Genomic DNA, 21,236 nt, shown 5'->3' with positions numbered 1-21,236 from the left:
TTGCAACGCGAGTCGCTTCTTGTTGCGCCATCACAACCCGATTCGCTTCTTATTGTTGTGCCATCACAACGCGATTCGCTTCTTGTTTTGCCATTGCAACGCGAATCGCTTCTTGTTGCGCCATCGCTTCGCTTCTTATTGTTGTGCCATCGCAACGCGATTCGCTTCTTGTTGTTGTGCGATCATGTCCATCATCGACTTGACCAAAGCCTCCATAGGATTTGGTGCAAACCGTGGCGTAGATGGAGAAGGGGGAGGGTCAAAAAAACCTCCTGGTGGAAAAAATTCTTCTTCACCTTCTTCATGCTCACCACCTTCATGCAAAGTATCCATTCCGCTTCGGGTGATGACCATCCACTGAAGTCTTGGGTTCTTAAGTTCACAAGGAACTTGGGTTCTTGTGGGTCGTGGTTCTTGAGTTCTTGAGGTTCTTCTTTAGCTTGGAATCTGTGATAGAGAAGGATCTTCTCTTCACCCCAGTTCTGCTCTTTTCCGCGGGCGCAACCCCTTGGCGGCCTTGCGCTCACACCAAGGTTACTTTTTTCCACCTCACGTCCATTGGCCGGCCGCTAAGAGCACGGTCCGCTCTCAATGAGTGAAAAGAGGCACAAGGAGAGGCTGGACAAGCCCTTCTTTCTTGGGTTTCCTGTCACTCTTCAAAAACACAATTAGGAATCGACACACCCAAGAGGACTTGGGTTACGTGCGACCACAACAAGCAAAAAAAAATTATGTGGTTCTTTCCTTGACTAATACTGAACACTGCCAAAGCTCTGATACCAATGTAAGGTGCAACGGTAGTGAATGTTGAACTTTGCTCAAGATGAGTGCTCCGAACTGTGCTCAAGGTTCCTTTTACTTACGAAAGGGAGAGCCTTCCGTTCCTTTAGTGAGAGAGTGCAATGGACACAAACAAAGTGGATGAACACTGTGAATGAAGGTACATGAGACTGAGAGATAGAGAGAGAAGAATACGACACCAGAAAAGTTGTCAAACCCTCCTCCGAAGGCCCCACTCTCTATGGCGAGAGCGGTCTACTATTGATTGCACAAATCTCTACAATGCTTTGGACTTGCTGACGATGTTGACGACGACAAGACGGGCTGAAATCTGAAAACGCTAATGGCTGAAAACTACAAATTTTGTATCTGCTGAATATTGACTCTATGTCGATGACGACGATGCAACGATGATGCGTTGAAAACACAGATGCTGAAATCTGCATTTTCTGGGCTGAATCTGCAAACTACGCGGAATCTGACCGTGCGGCAAGGATCTGCTGCAGGGAGGTAAGGTCTGCGAGGTTCGGGACTTCTACTGAGATGTTTGACTGCTGAAAACTGAAAACACTAGTGCTTACTGAGGTTCCATCGCGATGAATCTGCAAACGCCGAGGCTGATCTGCAAACCAAAAACGCTAGGGCTGAAAACTGTCCTGCTTGTGGAAATCTGCTAACGCTAGGACTGCTCTGTGGTCTTGCTGTCGCCAGGCTACTGCAATGCAAAACGCTGGCTGATCTTGGTGCAAAACGCTACCTTGTTGCTCATGGAAAAACGCTAGGTCTGTTAATGGGGTTCTTGTTGAGAAGGTGTTTGTTGAACGGGAAGTTCCTGCTGGCTCTTCTGCCCATAAGTGCTAGCGCTAGGTTTCTTTATATATATCATTGGCCAAATTGCCCTACCCAGTTCCCAACAAAAGTCACTTAAAATAAATAAGTGAAAAATGTCAAAAATAGGAAAAATAGGTCTATGCACTGTAAAAATGCTCTTGATGGGTTCTGATGGAAATCTGATGATCATGTTGTGTGCAACCAGAGGATAGAATCTACTCTAGGTGTGACATGCACGGTCTGAAAACAGACTCACAAAAGTGCCAGATCACTTCCTATTCTAGACTGACTGAACTGAATTGAACCCTTGTCATGAAGTAGCTTCTCCACGTACACATAGGCTTAGATGTGTACGTGACATCAAGACCATTAGTAGCTCCATTTTAGCTTCGACCTCGACTTCCTTATACTCCTCTTGCTCATTGTTATTGGTCTCTCTAGGATTTTTCTCCTGCACATTATTATTGACTTCTTAGATATTCTCCAGTGTTGGTGAAGGAAGGAAGTCCATTCAGGAACCGATTGCGCGTAGGAGATCAACTGCATTTTGTTACTATTGTAACCACTTGGTCTAATGCGCAAGAGGTAATGGATAGCAAAAACACCAAATATAGCTTTTACTAAATTCTAATAAATAAGGAACTGAAATTTCAGCTCACAGATAGTACAGAGAAACGGATAGAAGAATTAAGAGATAGAATGAGAGATAGTAACGGGATGGGAAGACATGGGGAGGTGGAGTTCCTCTTGTAAGGTGCAGCGGAAGTGATTGTTGTTCTTTCTCAAGATGAGTGCTCCATTTGTGCTCAAGGTTCCTTTTACTTATGGAAGGGAGAGCATTCCGATCCTTTAATGAGAGAGTGCAAGTGATCACAATAAGTGGTAGAACACTGTGCGTGAAGGTGCTGAGACTGAGAGATAGAGAGAGAAGAATATGACACCAAGCAAGTGTCAAACCCTCCTCCGAAGGCCCTTCTCTCGGTGGCGAGAGAAGTCTATGCTATTGATTGCATAATTCTGGTACAAGATGATGATGGAAGTGTGTCTAGGTTGGAGTCAATGGCGACTACGAGAGCGACGACCATGCTACTGAATGCAGGCTGGAAAAACGCTGATTCGATGGCTTCAAACGAAGCTTTTTTTTCTGATTGAACTGCTGTAATTGCTGATGTATACTGCTGCAAAAACGCTGGATTACTGCTGTCCTAAAACACTGGTTTTGCTGGTTATGAAAACGCTGGCTTGGCTGTCTTCAAAACGCCGCTCTGCTGCCTATGAAGCGCTGCTACAGGCTGCTGAAAAACGCTGATCTCCTGCTGTTCAAAAACGCTGCCTGCTGGTTATAAAAACGCTGGTCTGCTTGCCTTCAGAAGCGCTGAAAATCATTGTAATGCTAGGCTGAAAACGCTGTGAATAGAGGCTTCAAAAACGCTGTCTATGGTGCTGAAAAACGCCAGATCTATGGGCTGGTTCTTGCTTGAGAGGGAGAGGGAGATGCCTGCTGCAAGTGGCTTTGCCTATGCACTTTCCTCCTCTTCTGCCAGATAAGCCTTGCGCTAGGTTTGCTTATATATTATCTTAGCAAAATTGCCCTACCTAGTTCCCAACAAAAGTCGCTTAAAAATAATAAGTGAAAAATGTCAAAAATAGAGAAAATAGGTTCTGTGCATTGGAAAATGCTCCTGATGGTTTCTGATGGTAATGCTCATGATCATGCTCTGTGCAACCAGAGGACATGCATCTATTCTAAGTGCCTGGGCATGCACGGTATGCGAACAGACTCACAAAAGTGCCAGAACACTTTCTATGCTAGGCTAACTGAACCCTTGTCATGAAGTAGCTTGTCCACATGCACATAGGGTTAGATGTGCACGTGACATCCCCTCCTTTTTAAAGTGAGGTATTGGTACCTAGCTGCATGGCTTCCTTGTAGTCTGCCAACAACTCTGGGTAATCTTTGAAAAACTCTTCGTTGACCCACACTGCTTCGTGGGTTCCGCAATCTTTGAACTTCAAAAAGTACTATCTCACTTGTTTTTTCGAACCATGTCGAAACCGATGCAACAACACTTGCTCCGGCTCCATGACTTCAGCTTCATCGATGATCTCCAGTTCGTCTTCTTACGAAATGTCATTTGGAGGTGTGCCCTAAAACACTTTCAACCAAGAAACATGGAAAACGTTGTGCATTGACCATGAGTTAGGCAACTGCAATTTCATTGAAACCTCATTTATCTTTTTAATGACAGGAAATGACCATACATTCGAAAAGACAACTTGGGACACTTCTTTCCAACTTGCTTAAGACGTCCTCCTGCCATCGCTGCTATTTTGGAGTGATGAGCACTTAAAGCTCCTCTTCCCTAGGGGCCGAGCAAGCACCTCCATCTCTTGAAGCTTCACAAGCATTACTCTGTCAAAAGCTCCTCGGGCTACTCTACAAACACTCAACAAACATCAAGGTTATGGACAAATTGATGACAAAATTCTAGTGCATCCTTTCATGTTACTCCTCATAGAGAGTATGATGTTGTCGAAAGTGGATGTGTATATTTGGGCAATAACTTTGCTTGTGATATTGCTGGTAAGGTTACATATATTCAAAGCGTGCAAATGGTTCTCCATTTGAGCTTAAAAATGTGAGACACCTTCCTTCTCTCACAAAGAGCTTGATTTTCACTAGGTAGTAAGATGATTGTGGCTATCACGCATGCCTTGGCAATGGCACTTGGAAAGATTCACAGTGGATCTTTGGTCTTGGCTAGAGGAGACAAATGTGGGACTCTTTACCCTTTATATATGTCTACAATCCAAGATAATGTTGTTAACGTAATTGAACATCCAAAAACCTCTTTGTGACATAGCCGGTTAGGTTGTTTGAGCCAGAATGGAATGAAAGCTCTTTCTCCTTTGGTTTACTTGCTTGTTTCCAACCTTTCAATCTTAGCATTATGTGAGCCTATATGTATGAAATCATGTTAGGTCAGCCTATTCTAATTTGTCAAACAAGAAGTAGCTTGAGAAAATAGATATAGTGCATTCGGATGTATGTGGGTCTATGCCTACCAAGTCACTAAGTAGTGTTGTGAACTTCCATCACTTTTATAGATGATGCAACTTGCAAGGTTTGAGCATATCCGTTGAAACATACAGATGATGCCTTTCATATCACACAAAGATTTCTCTCATTTGTTCAAAATCAATTAGACTGATAATGGTGGAGAGTATGTCTCCAATGAATTCCAAAGAATCATGATATCCATGGCATTACAAGAGAGCTTACTACTACTCATACACATGTCCAAAACAGCGGTGATGAGAGAATGAACCGCGTGATTCAAGAGAGAATCAGCAGGATGTTATCTAACGCTAAGCAGTCAGATGGTTTTTGGGCTGAAGCTCTTAAGACTCGAGTTCACTTGATCAATAGGTCACCGAGTAAGACACTTGTCACAAGACGGGCACCACGTGCCAAAGAAAAGAACAGACTGAACTAACTTTTAGCACTTCAATAACAACTGAACTGAAAGAGAGAGACGACACGTGACACGGAGTGGCGGAATTCCACCCCAGAGAGTAATTGCCCCAAACCTTGGCGCCCCTTTCGGTATTTCTTTATATTGCATCAACACAATACAAGCCGGTACTCGAGACTCTGCACCTTCGCCACGAAACATGCCAGAGAATGAGCCCTAGCCTCATATTTAAAGGCCCTTGGCCTAAAAAGCAATTACAGTGAAAAGCCTTCAAACTCAAAAGCATCTGGTCCAAAAGCAAAGCCAAAAAGCTGCCAGTGTAAATCACGGAAATCCGTACAACTGCCACGTCATCATCCAGTGCAAAACGCGAAACTCCGTACAACATGCCACGTCATCATCCCAATGCAATTTTCGAAAATCTGCCACGTTGTCCTTAAGGTTAGGGTTAGGGTTTTTGCAGTTTTAGGGTTAGGGTTTTCAGAATTAGGGTTTGCATGTTTTAGGGTTAGGGTTTCCAAAATTAGGGTTTCAACAGTTAGGGTTTTTGGCAGAAATTAGGGTTAGGGTTTTTGACAGAAATTAGGGCTTTGCCACGTCAGCAATTTGTTACATCTCCCCTTCTTAAAAGAGAGTAATCGTCCGCGATTACAGCATATCTGCAAAACAACTCAATTTAGCTCAAAAAAATTTCCGAGGGACAATCAGTTTGCTCTTTTTATCAAGGAGTTAGCTTCTCCTTTCGGCTGTTTTGATCAAGGAGTTAGCTTCTCCTTTCGTCCAGATCGGAACTCTTGATATTCCGGCATAGTAAAATTAGCCATCACACCCAGATCGTACTGATCTTCCACGGGTGTCGATGCACTAAAATTACATATCCATGCAATCTCATCCAATTAGGCATATTCAGTAATTGGCACATCACAATGCAACACAAATGCTCACATATGCATGTTACAAGACATAGAAACATAAAGCCGCCGATGAACACTCCTCCCGCATAACCTAACAAGGTCCGGGCCGGGAGATATTCAACGACTCCCTCGTCACTCCTCCCGCATGACCTAAAAAGGTCCGGGCCAGGAGATATAGAGGCCTTTTACAACCAAACGCCCCCCAGACCGCAGCCTGCGTCGTTTGGAGGTGCTGAGAGTAACCACTGCTCAGACTTCTTAATACTCCTCCCGCATAACCATCCAGGTCCAGGCCGGGAGTCACAAGAACAATTATTTTACAAGCATACAACCAAACGCTCCCAGGCATCGGCCTACGTCGTTCGAAGGTTTTCAAACATACAACGAAACGCTCCCCAGGCATCAGCCTGCGTCGTTCCGAGGTTCAAACAATACCAAAACAGTATTTCTCACTTCTCCACCCGGGAGTAAAATCACCAATCATTGAAACAAGTATCAAACCAGAGTCAAACAATTCAAATCGGCACCAAGACAAGTTCAAAATAGATACCATCCATTTCAAACAATACTTTCTCAAACAAAGTTCGAAAGTATCTAACTATAAAACAACTAGAGAGTTCATTCAGGATTTTGTTCGGACAACCGAACTTTGAGGACGACTAGCTTGCCCTTTTTCATCACGGTGATGGTTGGGTTCCGAACTTAGAGAGTCGCATCATTCTTGTCATGCCAAGGCATGCCTAATAGAACGTCACAATTGCCCAACTTCATGATGTGGAAATCAGCTTTTCCATGATAATCTTGAATAGTCACTGGAAGAGCATCAATGAGCGGTACTACTTTCTGAGTTTGCCCTGTGGCTAGCTCAAGCTCAATTTCTCCACCCTCTGCATCATAATCTAAGTGCATCTGCTTTAAGAATTCTGGATGGATGCAGTTCTCTGTAGCTTCGAGGTCAAAGAAAATAAGGGCTTTGAAACCATTGACTTTGCCATATGCTCGGCACAATTCATTTGTACTCTCAAGGCGTATGCCATAAATATCAGGAACTGGTCCAATAGCGGGTCTAGCTCTCCCAGGAGGTGGCGCTGGGGTTCTGTCGACCGTTGGTGCAGACGTCGGTTCCTCTGGTCTATCAGTGCGTTTGGGACAAATTAGAATGATTATGCCCTGTTTGAAAGCATCCAAAGCATCGGCCTTCTTGTAGTAAGGTGTCTCGTTGTTGAGGCGTCAAACGAGGCTTTGCGGTTGATTTTCACGACTCTCGAGAATTTGTTCGTTGTTGCTGAGAGTTGTGGTTAGTGGCCGGAGATTCTTCTGTAGTAAACTCTAGCTTTCCCTTCATCAATTTGTAGCCGACTGCGGCGTGGTCCATAAGTTCTTGCATGGTAGAGACTTGCTTGGATAGACAATATTCCTGCAATGGTGATGGTAGTCCAATGGTGTATCGCTCGCATTGGGCCTCCAAGGGAACAGATCTAAAGAAGGACACCGGAAGATACACGTCGAGAAACCTTTGGTTATATTCGTCCATGGTTTCAGTGGCAAGAATTTTCAAGTTGCCCCACTCTGCCAAAATCCGCACTTCAAATAACTACGTGTAAAAACTGTCTTGAAAGCTTGCCAACTCCTTGGAGCATGCGGTTGTGTCGCGATTGAACTCCACCATTGCATAGCATTATCTTTAAGAAATCCCATTGCTCGAGAAATCTTTGATTCTTCTGTATAGTTCCCTAAAGCATAGATGTTGTCGAATTGCTGTAGGAACTGCAATGCTTTCTTGCGATCTTTCACCCCGGAAAAAGTGAAAAATTTGACTGTCGTGCCACCATCTTTGAAATCTTTGTGTTGTTTTGGCACATATCCCAGGTATGGATAATAAGAGTATCCATATGGGCTCCAACCATTGTAGCCTGGTGGCGGTGGTGGTGGAGGTGGGGGCAATGGCGGTGGCAAAGGCGGTTGCACTGGATCAGTGTCAGATGCCTGCACCATATTCCTGAAGACTCCCCCGATCGGGACAGACGACTGAGAAGGTTGCCGATTGGAAGCTCTCGTACTTTCTGGTGCCGGAGGAGGAGGTACCACCTCGGGCATCAAAGGGGGTAACATGTAGTTCAAAAAGTGTTGAAAACTTTACAGCATCGAAAGATTCTGCTGAGGGTGCCGCGAAAGAATGTCATGAAGCTCGTTGAGCAGAAAATGCAAATATTCTGTTGAATCCATGAATTCCACTGTCACAAGACGGGCACCACGTGCCAATAGAAAAGAACAGACTGAACAAACTTTTAGCACTTCAATAACAACTGAACTGAAAGAGAGAGACGACATGCGACACGGAGTGGCAGAATTCCACCCCAGAGAGTATTGGGTTCTTAATTGGCTTATGCCCTGTAAGACATTGCGGTGAAGACGCATAAGCCTGTAAGACATTGAGGTGAAGACAGGAGCACACCCGATGCGCGATGAAGTAAGGGTGGGAGTGGCTGATAAGTCCGGGTTGGAGGGCGAAATACCTCGAATAAAATCTATCTGCTCTTTTGTAGGACCGGTATGCTTTTAGAAAAGCACACGCCTAATGCTCTAATACCACTGTCACAAGACGGGTACCACGTGCCAATAGAAAAGAACATACTGAACAAACTTTTAGCACTTCCGTAACAACTGAACTGAAAGAGAGTGACGACACGCGACACGGAGTGATGGAATTTCACCCCAGAGAGTATTGGCCCCAAACCTTGGCGCCCCTTTCGGTATTTCTTTATATTGCATCAGCATAGTACAAGCCGATACTCGAGACTCTGCACCTTCGCCAAGAAGCATGCCAGAGAATGAGCCCTAGCCTCATATTTAAAGGCCCTTGGCCTAAAAAGCAATTACAGTGAAAAGCCTTCAAACTCAAAAGCATCTGGTCCAAAAGCAAAGCCAAAAAGCTGCCAGCATAAATCACGGAAATCCGTACAGTTGCCACGTCATCAACTAGTTCAAAACGCGGAACTCTGTACAGCCTGCCACGTCATCATGCCAACGCAATTTTCGGAAATCTGCCACGCTGCCCTTATGGTTAGGGTTAGGGTTTCTGCAGTTTTAGGGTTAGGGTTTCCAGGATTAGGGTTTGCAGGTTTTAGGGTTAGGGTTTCCAGAATTAGGGTTTCAGCAGTTAGGGTTTCTGGCAGAAATTAGGGTTTTGCCACGTCAGCAGTTTGTTATAACACTTGATGGTGGTATTCCAGAAGAAGCTTGGAGTGGTCGAAAGGCATCATATGATCACTTCCGTGTCTTTGGTTGTGAAGCATTAGTGTGTGTATCCAAAGAGCTTAGAAAGAAGCTAGAGCCAAAGTCTACTAAGGGCATTTTCATTGGCTATGGAGAAAGTGGTGAGATGGGTTTTCAGCTGTGGGATCCAGTTTCTCATAAGAGTATGTAGCAATGATGTGATATTCAATGAGAGGAAAATGCACAAAACTCCTCCCAACGAGGTTAAGGTGAGGAAGGTTACATTTGAGGATGTTATGCCACCTGTTCATGAACGAAGAAATGAAGCGGTACATGGACCACCAGGTGAGCAAAGTGTGCACAATGATGCTCCTAGTAGCTCTGACCATGCAAAGAGAAGTGGCAATACATTGAGTGGTAGTGACATGCCAATGAGACAACTTATTCCTCATGCAAAGCCGGTTGCATTGAGAAGGTCAACAAGGGTTTCTAGGCCACCTGAGAGGTTTCCTCTTCCAAATGCACTAGCCCCAAAGTCTGGTGCCCCTTTTGGTATTCTTTTATATTGATGAATTATAGATTACGACTGCAGGGGAGTCACTCTGCAGTCTTCTTACTTATGATTATGGTACCAAGCTGACCTACCACAGTGCTCCCAAGGGCTCCCTTAACAAGACCTGAGACCCAATAGAAACCAATACAAAAAGCTGGTGCTGCCCCAAGCTATAGCTAAAACTGGTGCCCAATCTCTTTGCCAAGAGGCATAACATGTCAGCAATTATATGACTGCCACGTAATTAGGGTAAAAACTGCCGCAATTTTTGGATGGGCTGCCACATGTCCCTCTGACTTTTGCCATGTTTTTTGCGTCCATCTGCTCTGTCTCTCCTTGGCGGTACGTAGCTACTTCGTCCATTTTGTGACATCAGCATAGAGGCTATTCCGATGCACTCTACACGCCAAGCTACAACAATGTTGGAGCTGCTTCACACGGACCTTTCCTGCAGACGTCATCCTTAGGCAAAGCTCTCTATTTTATGTTGCTGTTGAATGATTGCAACCGCTTTGCTTGGGTATACTTCCTCAAGCACAAGGATGAGGCTTTTGCAATGTTTTAGAATTGGTGTACACTTGTGGATATGTAATCGAGCAAGCAAGTGAAGACTATTCGTGCGCAGAAGGGTGGAGAGTTTACCTTCAACACTTTTGTAAGGGCGAAGTTTCACTCCAAGTCCAACCGAATGATTTTTGTCGGCGACAATACTCTTTCCAAAGGCTATCGGCTTTATGATCAAAACAGGAAGGAGATTGTGGTGAGCCATGATGTAGTCTTTGACGAGCACATTCCTTTTAAGGAGGCTTTGGCACGTGAGTCTTCCACTTTATCCCCAAATTTGCATCTTCTTGTTGATCCTCACGAGTTTCTACTCTAGGAAGTTCAGCCACACAGTAAGTTCATGCATACACGGTCCACCCACATGCAAAGCATCCTTCGTGCTCCTTTCCCTTTTCTCAAAGAATTCCCTCTCATTTGTCCACATCATCCACAGACCTCTGAAAAACTTGAGTTTAGGACCTAGGTAATATCAAGGGCCAGCAAGATGGCTTGCCCTTGCATGGAGCCATGTCTATCAAAAATAGGAAGTGCAGGAGGTCCTCGTATCACTCCAAAGATCCTGTCCTAAAGCTATTTTTTGGAAAGCCAACCTCAATGGCATTGTTTCCTTTCTTACCACTTGAAGATAAACAGAACTTTAAAAATACCATCAGAATGTTTAGAAAATATGCAAGCAGCTAACAAGTATACAATTTCATCAAGTCCTGTCTACAATTCTCCTTCGAGCATAGCATCAACATCAAAACACTTAAAACAAAATTACCTGAACAATCGTCTCCTCAGAGACATTTGGTAAGACTTCTCTCACTGTATCGACCATGGCACGCAACCTCGAAGGGCCTACAAAATCTTGACTTATATTGCCAAGGCCAATAGCCCGATGAAACGATCGAGATGTCTGTTCCTCCACCACTCCACCAACTCCCACCTGGCTGGAGCTGATCTCGCCCATTCGATGCGAAAATGGCCACCAGCCCCAGGTGGTCGAACTTGATTCATGTTGAGAATGAGGCATCCTGTTTCCTGTCAAGTGCTGCATTACAGTTTCCATTCGTCCAGGACCCAGTGTCCCTGCTCCAGATGAAGACCCATTGTTCTCTGAGGCTGCTGCAACACGAAAAGAGTCTGCCCATGCCTCTGTTTCGCTACATTAAAAGACCATATTCAAGTGCTGAAATTCAACAGAGAAAACACAAGTAGAACTACTGCCGTCTTTGCTAACCTCCATGTATTTGAAAAAGCAGAGTCCCAATGTGGAGCTGTGAAAGGATCCTGCATCCTGGTATTTGGAGCTGTTCTCTGAGAGAAAGTGCTGAGGACCTGAGTCTCTGTTGATGCTGCATATCCTGTGCTTTGAACTCCTCTCCTACCACTAAAATGCTGCCTAGATTCGAGGCTGTTTTTGCCACTGCCCATAAATAAAGGCCTTCGGCATGTTGGGCAAGAATAGGCTTCTGCGAGTCCCTGGTCAAGCCTTAAAAACAAAACCGCTTAGACTGTCTTTTTTGGCAAAGAAAATTTACTGCAATCTCTTACTAACACCCAACATACCATGACCGCAGGCAAGGAAGGTGAAACAAATGAGCGCATGGGAGTTGTTTTGCTTTGCCCATTGGCTCCTGTACATTCAAATTGGTGTCAAAATTGGAAGTGGAAACTTGGCAGCTTAGTACTTTTGAGGATGCTGTGAAAGATTAATAAAGCACATCTGAATAGTGCACAACACGAACTTGCCTTGCAAATTGCACAGTCATCATCATATGCAAGCAGCTCTTCCTCCGTTGCATCAGGGAGCGCACATTGAAGAGTATTCATGGCTGTCCTAACCTTCATAAAACCTTTGATTCTCCTCAAGATTGCACTCAGGAGAGACTAGTGTGCAATCCAAGAAGATTGAGTTTTTTTATACTCTTAACAGATTCAATGTAATAAGTCTAAGGAAGAAAAAAAATGTAACTTACACGCAAATTCAAAAAAAGAACACCATCAACCAATTTGAAAGCTAGTCCCCTGAGCCACCATATATGCAGGCAATGACTTAAGGCAAGCAAGTAGCTTACGACATCCATGGCAAAGCCAAAGTTTTGCAACAATGATCCCCTCCACTCCCAGGCAGCAGCTGTCAAGGGACAACAGACTTTATCATATAACCATTAATTATTGTAGAGGCAAAAACAACGAGGAACTAAAGAGACTATTAAACTACAATGCTTTTATCAACTTTGCCATTTGTCACCTGGACATGCAGTAGCAACTAGTTTCCTGTCTTACATAGATGTCGCAGAAAAGCCATTGAACTAAATACATATCTAACGCGCTCGTTGCTGCTGCTTCTCGCTTCCCCCCCCCCCTGCCCTGCTTTCGCCATCGCCCTCAGCCCCCACTTTCCGCCTTGCTGCACGCTCCCCTCCTTGCTAACTCCCATTTGCTGCCCGCTGCCTCTCCCTCCCTCACTGCCCTGCTTACTGCCCGCAGCCCTGCCCTCCCCCCGCTGCCCCATCCCGCTCCCTCTCCCTCTTCCGCATCCCCCCCCGCCTGTTCTGTTTGTCGGGCTTCGTCACCAACTCATCAGGTTTGCTTGTCGTGTTCGTTCCAGCAAGAGAACGCCATCTCTTCTTCGCCCTCACTTGCAGTAGCTGACACAGATGGAAGCTCGTGATCCGCCACTAAGGGACTCAAACGAAGCCCCCTCATCCGACCCCGCGGAGCTCACCATCCGACTTGCTCTGTTGCCAGCAAAGCAAGCGAGCCTCGCAGCAGAGGTGGACCGTGGAACGCCTTCAAGCCACCTCTGTCATTTGCAAGATTATTGGCAGTCGTCCCAATCGAGGAGAGGTACGCGACCTTCTGCAAGCCCGCCTTTTAGCGGAGGTGGGGGAGATCATTGACATCCAACTTCTCAAGCGAGGATAGTATCAGATAGAGTTTGAGACTCCCGAGATGGCTGCCAAGGTCATCTAGATGAGCTCGTTGGCCATCCGAGCGGTCAGAGCTCATTTCCGACAATGGCGCCATGGGTTCGATCCAGCATCGGATGTTCTTGTCGAGGAGGCAGACTGGTGTGCTTCCCTGGCCTGCGGAGGGAGTACTTACCGCTTTTTTCCAAGGTTGGTTCCGAGATCGGGATAGTCTTGGAGACCCCGCACACGGCAGCTTCAGTTGCAACCAAGGCTACCTGTGTGCCTTCAGTACGCGTTCTGGTTCGTGACACTCGTACTCTCCCGAAGGTGGTCGTTCTACCTAGGGTGGATGGGGGATGGTTACGCCAGAGGGTGGAGCATTCGAGACTCCCGAACCAGTGCTTCATTTGCAAGCACATGGGCCACTTAGCGAAGGCTTGTCCTTGCAAAAGATCTCGACCCACAGCACATGCACAGCCTCCCAAGGCTGAGCATGCCCAGCAGACACGTAACATGACCCACAGGCTGGTACCTCGATAGAGGCCAGCGACCAGACAGCTGACAATTGGCAGTAGGTGCCCAGCCGCCGTCAACAAGGACGAGCTCGCCACACTACTCCCCCTGGTGGCCGGCCTCCTTCAGCTCAAAAACATTGGGTTCCTACAAGGAACCGTTTTGACCCCCTCCAGCAAGAGGCCCCTTCCACCACCTCCACCGTTCCCCCCCCCCCCCCACCTTCAAACTCCTTCCTTCCTCCGCCGCCGCCTCCACCCCCACCTCTTGCTCCTCCTCTCTCCCCGGTGGGGCCCTTAGCCTCATCACCCGACCCATCCCACACTCCTCAGACGCAGAGGACTGGACACACATCCGCAGCAAGACGAACTCTTGGTGGTGCTTTCGCTACGAGTCGTATGGCTCGAGAGGGACAGCCCCACTTGAGGACATCATTTCCGGTTCAGACCTCTCCTTTTGCAGCAGTCCCTCGGGGTTTGACCAGCTTTGACATTCCCAAACGATGGGAATTCTTCGACTACAACTTCACTCGCTTCCTTGGTGACCCTTCTCCCGACCTAGAGGAAGCTTGCTTTCAAGTTCACGTCCTCTTTCTAGTAGCTCGAGGCACCAAGGCCTCAGGATACAACAATAGGTTTCTCCTTTCCACAAAGCGATCATACAGAGTGAACCTTGACTGGCTCGAGGTCGAGGCTATTGAGTTCTCACACCACACACGAGACCTCGGGGTGACAGATCTGGTACAGACACTTGGCATTTAGCCAAATTCTGTGTGAGGCCGCTAGATGCAGCAGGTTGCAGGCACATTGTGGTGCACTTGTTTGCTGACACTTCGAGTCCCCCCTTGCTATGTATTTGTACATAAGGATTCTTGGACAGAGGATGTAGCCCTACGCACAACACGCTCGGCATGGGCCTAGGTTGGACAGTCACTTTAGATGCGTTTGTCTAGAGGCCACTCGGATGCAGATTACTCCCCATCCAAGCTGGCAGTGAGGTTGGTTGCTGCTGCAGCATCTGTTTTTTCTCATCGACTCCATGAGGATCGTTTCATGGAATGTGCAAGGATTAGGAGAGCCCCAGTTTCAGTGTTAGAGGGGTTGGTTGCGTCAGGAGCTTCAGCAATGCCTTGCGGGTGGTGAGATTGATATTCTTATGCTACAGGAGCATCATCTCTGTGAGAGCCGCATTAGACAATGTGATCAGATATTGTGTGGTCACTATGAGACATTTTGGTCTGCTGCATTTGGATCTGGTGTTATCCAGGGAGGGGTATGTATGACTATTGCGGACTCATGGCAGCAGGCCATTGTGGGCAAAGGTAAAACTGTGCCAAGAAGGGCTCAGTGGGTTACTATGCACGTTCAGGGTTGCCTCATGGGTTTTCTGAACATACATGCACCCAACGTGGCAAGAGCACGAGCAGAGTTTTGGTCTCATATTGTATAGTCTTTGCCGCATGTAGAGCAGTGGTGTGTTGGGAGGGACTTCAACATGTTGGAGGACCCCTCTAACAAGATTGGAGGTGGCCATGCTATTGTGCACGGGGCTGAATTGGCAGCTTGGGAGCGTCTATGTATGACTTTGAGGGTTTCTGATGTTTGGCAACACTCAGGCTTTGTGAGGCCCCCGCTTGGACACGCAAGACACCCTTGCTGGTAGAGTGGCCTTTGGACTGGATGAGCTTAGTCACTTCTTCCTCCAGGAGTCTGCAGCTCGCTTGGCTGCAACCAAGGAGGAGGAAAAGCATCTCCAAAGGGGCATTGTTTCCTTGAGAGGATGCAAGAGCAGCATCCAGGCAGTCCTTAGTTGGAGGAGCAGATGCAGCAGGCTAGACAGGAGTTGGCTAGCACTGAGGAGCAGCGTCATGAGTTTGACTTCCATCGGCAGGCATCTCAGTGGACCCAGGTGGGTGATAGAGTTACCAGGGAGTTTTTTGAGACGGTGGGGCCACGCCATGCGCACACCAGTGTCAGCCCACTGAGGAGACCTGACGTGTCAATTGCTTTAGAGCTTGAGAATAAGCGTGCAGTTGCTACTGACTTTTACCGTGATATGTTGTCAGTTGAGCCTCAGTCAGAGCGTCAAGATGCATGCAGAGAATAGGTTTGTGCCAGAATAGGTTTGGGCACAGATGCCTTGCCTTGTTACAGAGGAGATGTGACAGAGACTTGAGCTTCTCTCCAGCTAGAGAAGCTCCATGAGGCCCTCAGAGCACTCCCTCGAGGTAGTTGTCCAGGGGAGAATGGTTTGACTCCTAGCTTTCTCTTGAAGTATTGGGACTTGCTTGGTTCAGATCTTTGCACGCATTCCGGTACATTTTGCACAATGGTAAGATGCTTGACAACATGAGTGAGGGCATGATCTACCTTATTCCCAAGGAGGGACGCTCCTTGGATGAGATTCGGCAGTGGCGACCCATCACTATCCTCAACTCATCCTACAAAGTTCTGGCAAAGGCTCTGAGCTTGAGGATTCAAACACTACTAGAGAGCACTATACATGGGACCCAGACAGGTTTTGTCAAGGAGCATAGTATCCTTGACAACATCTTCACTTTTTGGGAGGCCTCTGCCCTCGCGCGTCTCTGAGGAGAGGATCTGGTGATACTCCTCGATTTAGAGAAGCCCTACGACATAGTTGACTAGAACTTCTTGGAGGGCGCTCTACGCAGGATGGGTTTCTTATATGCTTGGATCAGAGGCGTGTCAGCTCTCTAGAGGCGCGCGCACAATCAAGTGCTCTTGGCAGGGGGCAGAGGGGAACGCTTCATGCTCACGCATTTGGTCAAACAAGGTTCTTGTTTGACCTCTAGTCCCCTTCCTCTTTTTGTTCTATGCTAAGGCGATGCGTAGAGTTGACTTCTCAGCAGGTTGGCTTGCATGGCCTCGAGTTCCCTATTAGGGAAGGTGAACTGCTTAGACGCTTTGTTTGCCGACGACTAAGCCTTGTACTTGGACGGCCAGGAGGCTGCACATATGTGAGTAGGCTCTTGAGGTATTTTGTTGTGCATCAGGAGCACTGATTAAGTGGAGGAAGACACTTGCTTTCTAGGTTGGCAGTGCTCCTATGCCTGATTCCTCATCAGGTGAGGGTTTTAGATGGATCCCCCAAGGGACTGCAGTTCATTACTTGGGTTGTTAGGTTGCCCTCAAATTATCCCCTGAGCAGCAGACTGCTCCCCTCTTCCTGTCCATTAGGAGGAAGTTGTTACATTGGAGTTCGGCACAGCTCTCTTTGGCAAGCAGAGTTGTAGTGGCCAACCAGGCGTTGTTGGCTACTACATGGTACATCACGTCTTGCTCGATCTTCTTGAGCTCTTGTATCGGCCAGCTAGAGAGGCTGATCAGGAACTTTCTTTGGTCAGGGCGCGACACCCAATTAACTCAGGCCAAAGTAGCCTAGCAGGTCACCTTACCATGTTCTCAAGGGGGACTAGGGATCATAGACCCAGCACAACACAGCACAGCATAGCTCTTCTTGGGAATTTTGTTGTCAAAGGACTCCATCCAGGAAAGAAGCCCTAGAAGGAGTTGTTGCTTCACCGACTTCGAGCTCGAGTCCCTCATGCAGGATGCCCTTGGAGCCCTTCCATCAGGTGGATCTTCACAGAGATACGTAGAGTTGGTATGAGCAGGAGGTTGGAGGATCGGTTTGCTACGAGCCTGCTTCGGTCTTGGGAGCAACTGAGTGACCTGGAGCAGCACCAACCCACTTGCACGGAGGAGCACTTGAGACAGCCCCTTGTTTGGAACCCCATGGTTCGCACTCAAAGAGGTCACCTGGTTCGTAGTAGGCCACAAGTTTCTTGGGGTCCATGGCAGAGGGCCCAGCCCGCACTCTCGGCGATTGGCTTCAGTTTTCTGGGTTGCCTTAGGAGGCAAAGAGCATCCAGCTCCGAGGCATGAGAGGGGTGCAAAGCATGTGCCAAAACATTATAGAGGTTTTACCAGCTAAGTGGCTCACCTCTGGATGGGGGCCTTCACGCGATTGGAGGTTTTCATCACAGTTCGTGCTTTTTCAGAGTTCGTACCCCCAATGCTCTTTGAGATCCAGGGAGAGGGTCGCCTACAAAGTGTCTCAACAGAGGCTCCACAGGTAGCAGAGTGTTGTTTTCATAGGATACGTGTAGTGGGCCTTTGTGGGAGGAGTGTGTCATAGATCCAGACCCAGCAGATCTTGAGACATGCCACTGGCGGCTTTGGGCTTGGGAGAGCTTCCCTCTCGCACGAGTGCAGTGAGACCCTGGAGGGTGGTTTTGAAGAGACCCCTTCTCTTCAGCCAATTACCCTGGGATCCCCTTCTCTCAATACACTATTCGACTCGAGCAACACATACTAGCAGAAAGGAGAGGGGCTCGTCTTGCTACAGCACTTCATTGGCAATAGGAGGGTCTCACAGTTGAGTTCTTGTCAAGTTTTTGGGAGTGGTTGTGGACAACCGAGGCGAGTCACTTTGTTCCAGTGGTTAGTTACACACAGAGCTATAGCAGTGAGGAGATGGCTAATACATAGTGGTTTGTCAGCAGCTTGTTGATATTCCTTTGCAGAGTCAGCATCACTGTCTGTAGGACTATCCCATGGCACAACAGGTTTGGCTTCAAGTACTTCGACTAATGGCAGCTCTTTGGAGAGCGGGACAGTTCACTTGGGGTGTTGTAGCTTGTACCCTCACAGGCCCTGCGCTCCATTTTGAGCTAGCCTTCACCAGCAGGATGATAGTAATTCAAGGGGGTCGACCTACACCTTCAGCCAGCCACAAAGCTTACCCCCTAGGAGTGGTGCAGTGAGAGAGAGGTGTGTTGGGAGCTCCTCTGTGGCCTGACACTCTGGTTCGTTTGGCGGGCCCATTGCTTCCGCATCTTCAAGGCTCACCATGTCCCACGACGGAGACTATTCGTGACTTTTGGTTGGAGCTGATTCATACACTCAGAGTTCAATTCGAGAGACTTCAAGGCAGCTCCGACCGCATGTCGTAGCGCAGAGAGGCTTTCCTGTGACTGGCGCCGAGGGCCTTTCTTCACCATGGTCAAGGGTAAACCCAGATGGCACTACCGGCCACTTGTGTGGCTCTTTCCTCCTCCCATTTTGTGATTTAGCCCCACTGTACATATTTTGTTTACTCACTAGAAGAGTCTCTCCATGCTTTTGATGTAGCCCTCCAGGTGGTTTGTAGCCCTATGGGCAGTTTTATTAACTAATGAAAGGATCTTTTTCTTGTTAAAAAAAAATTTAAGTACATATCTCAATTGTGACACTAATCGAATCAAAGCATTAATTTTTCTAAAATACTTTTTTCACACTTTTTTAAATTTTGATGCATGCTTCACCTTTTCGCAAACAAGGGACACCAAACAGTCATGTATAGCAACCAACTTTTGAAGGCATGTGTAAGGTGCAACGGAATAAATCTTGTATTTTCTCAAGATTAGTGATCTTTACTGCTTAGGGTTCCTTTTAGTTCTTAGGGAAAGAGAGAGCTTTCCGTATGTAGAGTGTTGTGGTCACGAACAACGTGAGTGGATTGTGCGTGCAAGTGAATGAGACTCAGAGAAGGAGACAGAAGAGATACGACACCGAGAGGTTGTAAAACCCTCCTCCGAAGGCCCCACTCTCGTCGGCGAGAGTGGTCTACTTGATTGCACAAATGCGTACAATGCAAATGCAAATGCAATGGACTGATGCAATATACCTATGCCGATGACGATGAAGACGGCAGCGACTTAGGCTGAAATCTAGGATCTTCTTGGTGGCTGAAAATGAGAGAGTCCATACTAGGAGCGAAGCCAGAAACCTCGATAGGAGATTTTTGACTAACCTCTAGGCGGGCTCTCTCAACAAGAGGGGGACTAATCACATTATGCGTACTGTCTGAATCAAACAATATGATAAAACGCTGTCCTTTTACATGACCATAACACTTCATGAGAGATTCATCAATGTGTGTGTCAGAGTCATGAGAAGATACAGGTTGTGTTGTGACAGAGTTTGTGGTAGTTGTGGGTGCCTTTGGTTCTGTAGGTGGGACGGTCTTAGGACAGTTTTTCTTAATGTGACATTGAAAACATCTACCTTCTTTAGCATAAATCACTTGTTCTTAAGCCGTGATGTATCCTCCTATAATTCCTTGAGAAGCTTTTTCATGGGGGGTTAGCTTAGGTTTTGCATGTGCTTTAGCTTTACCCTTAGGTTCATTGTTAGAGTTATTTTCCGAGGAATTAGAGGAAGAAGGGCTAGAAGAATTACCATTCTTACCATTCTGTGTGTTCTGAGAATTCTGCGGGGTTCCTTGAGAAGTCTTGTTTTCCTTAGGCTTTCATTTGTTGTGTTTCATCTCGTGGGCGAGAGCAATGGCTACCGCTTTGTTGAGATCGGGTGGATAGAGTACCTCGACATCATACTTGATATACTCGTCGAATCCGTAAAGAAATGCCTCCTTGCGCTCCTTATCCGATTTGCGTAATTGAGTGCCGAGCTGCAAAACACGATTAGAGAAAGACATAACCGGCGTACCGTTTTTGCTTGAGAGCTCGCCAATCGTCCTTTAGTCGTGCAAGGTACTGAGGTGGCATAAACCACGCCTTGAGCTTGTCTTGGAAATCAGCCCAACTAAAAGAGGGGCGTGAGATCGTCGGTTGCCTCTAGGTGCGCGGCTAGCTGTGCCTCTTGCCAAGCCTGATACCAATTTATGGCATCACCGGCAAGGTACATAGCTGCCGTCAAAACTTTGATGTTTCCTGTTTTCTTAGTTGTCGCAAAATAAGCATTAAATTGATGCAACCAAGAATGAATAACAGTAGCATCCATCTTACCGTCATACTTACTGAAAGTCAACTTGTCTGTGACTGGATTGTGTGAATCCGCCTCGTGGCTTGCGCCACTTGACGAACTCCCACGATCTTTGGGTGATTCGGTCTTCGAGGCTAGGACTTGGGAAATAAATTCTTGATGACAAATTTCCCTTTGAGCTTCTCGCTCCGCGTCCCTTTCTGCTTTCCGTTCCACGCGCTCGCCTTCAAGGGCAAGTCGCTGGTCTTCTTGTTTTGCGGCAATAGCAATGCGCTCACGGTCCTGAGCAAGGCGCTCACGTTCCTGAGCAAGTCGCTGTTCTTCTTGTCTTGCGGCAAGAGCAATGCGCTCACGTTCCTGAGCAAGTCAATTCTCTTCGTGTTGTGCAGCAAGTTTGTCGTTTCTTTCATCGCGCTCGCGGTCCTTGGCTTCTTGTGCACGGTCCTTTGCCGCTTGTTCATCTGCTTTGCTTGCGAGTTGTGCCAAGGTAACTCGATTCGTCTCTTGTTGTTGTGCCATCATGTCCAACATTGACTTGACGATCATCTCCATAGCAGTGAGGACAACTCGTGGCGTAGATGGCGAAGGGGGAGAGTTGGAAAAACCTCCTGGTGGGGAAAATCCTTCGTCGTCTCTCTCATGCTCATCACCTGAATGCGAAGTATCCATGCCGCTTCGGGTGACGACCATACACTGGGATC

The 21,236-nt window shown here is 47.0% G+C and overlaps 1 protein-coding gene across 2 annotated transcripts in view; it reads right to left on the bottom strand.

Moving 5' to 3' along the window:
* LOC147437519 (E3 ubiquitin protein ligase RIN2-like) overlaps positions 1–21,236 on the bottom strand; it is a 92,720-nt gene that overhangs the window by 28,306 nt on the left and 43,178 nt on the right. For both annotated transcript variants that reach the window (XM_086487043.1, XM_086487044.1), the window contains exons 7-11: positions 12,296–12,453; positions 12,069–12,206; positions 11,886–11,953; positions 11,557–11,808; positions 11,098–11,479 (exon numbers count right to left, since the gene is read on the bottom strand). In XM_086487043.1, coding sequence (XP_086343169.1) covers positions 11,098–11,479; positions 11,557–11,808; positions 11,886–11,953; positions 12,069–12,206; positions 12,296–12,453 — 998 coding nt within the window. The remainder of the gene's footprint in view (positions 1–11,097; positions 11,480–11,556; positions 11,809–11,885; positions 11,954–12,068; positions 12,207–12,295; positions 12,454–21,236) is intronic.

Source organism: Adiantum capillus-veneris, chromosome 17 (assembly GCF_014529385.1).
Source record: "Adiantum capillus-veneris isolate H3 chromosome 17, ASM1452938v2, whole genome shotgun sequence".
NCBI lineage: Eukaryota > Viridiplantae > Streptophyta > Polypodiopsida > Polypodiales > Pteridaceae > Adiantum > Adiantum capillus-veneris.
This window is presented reverse-complemented; position numbering and strand designations above follow the sequence as displayed.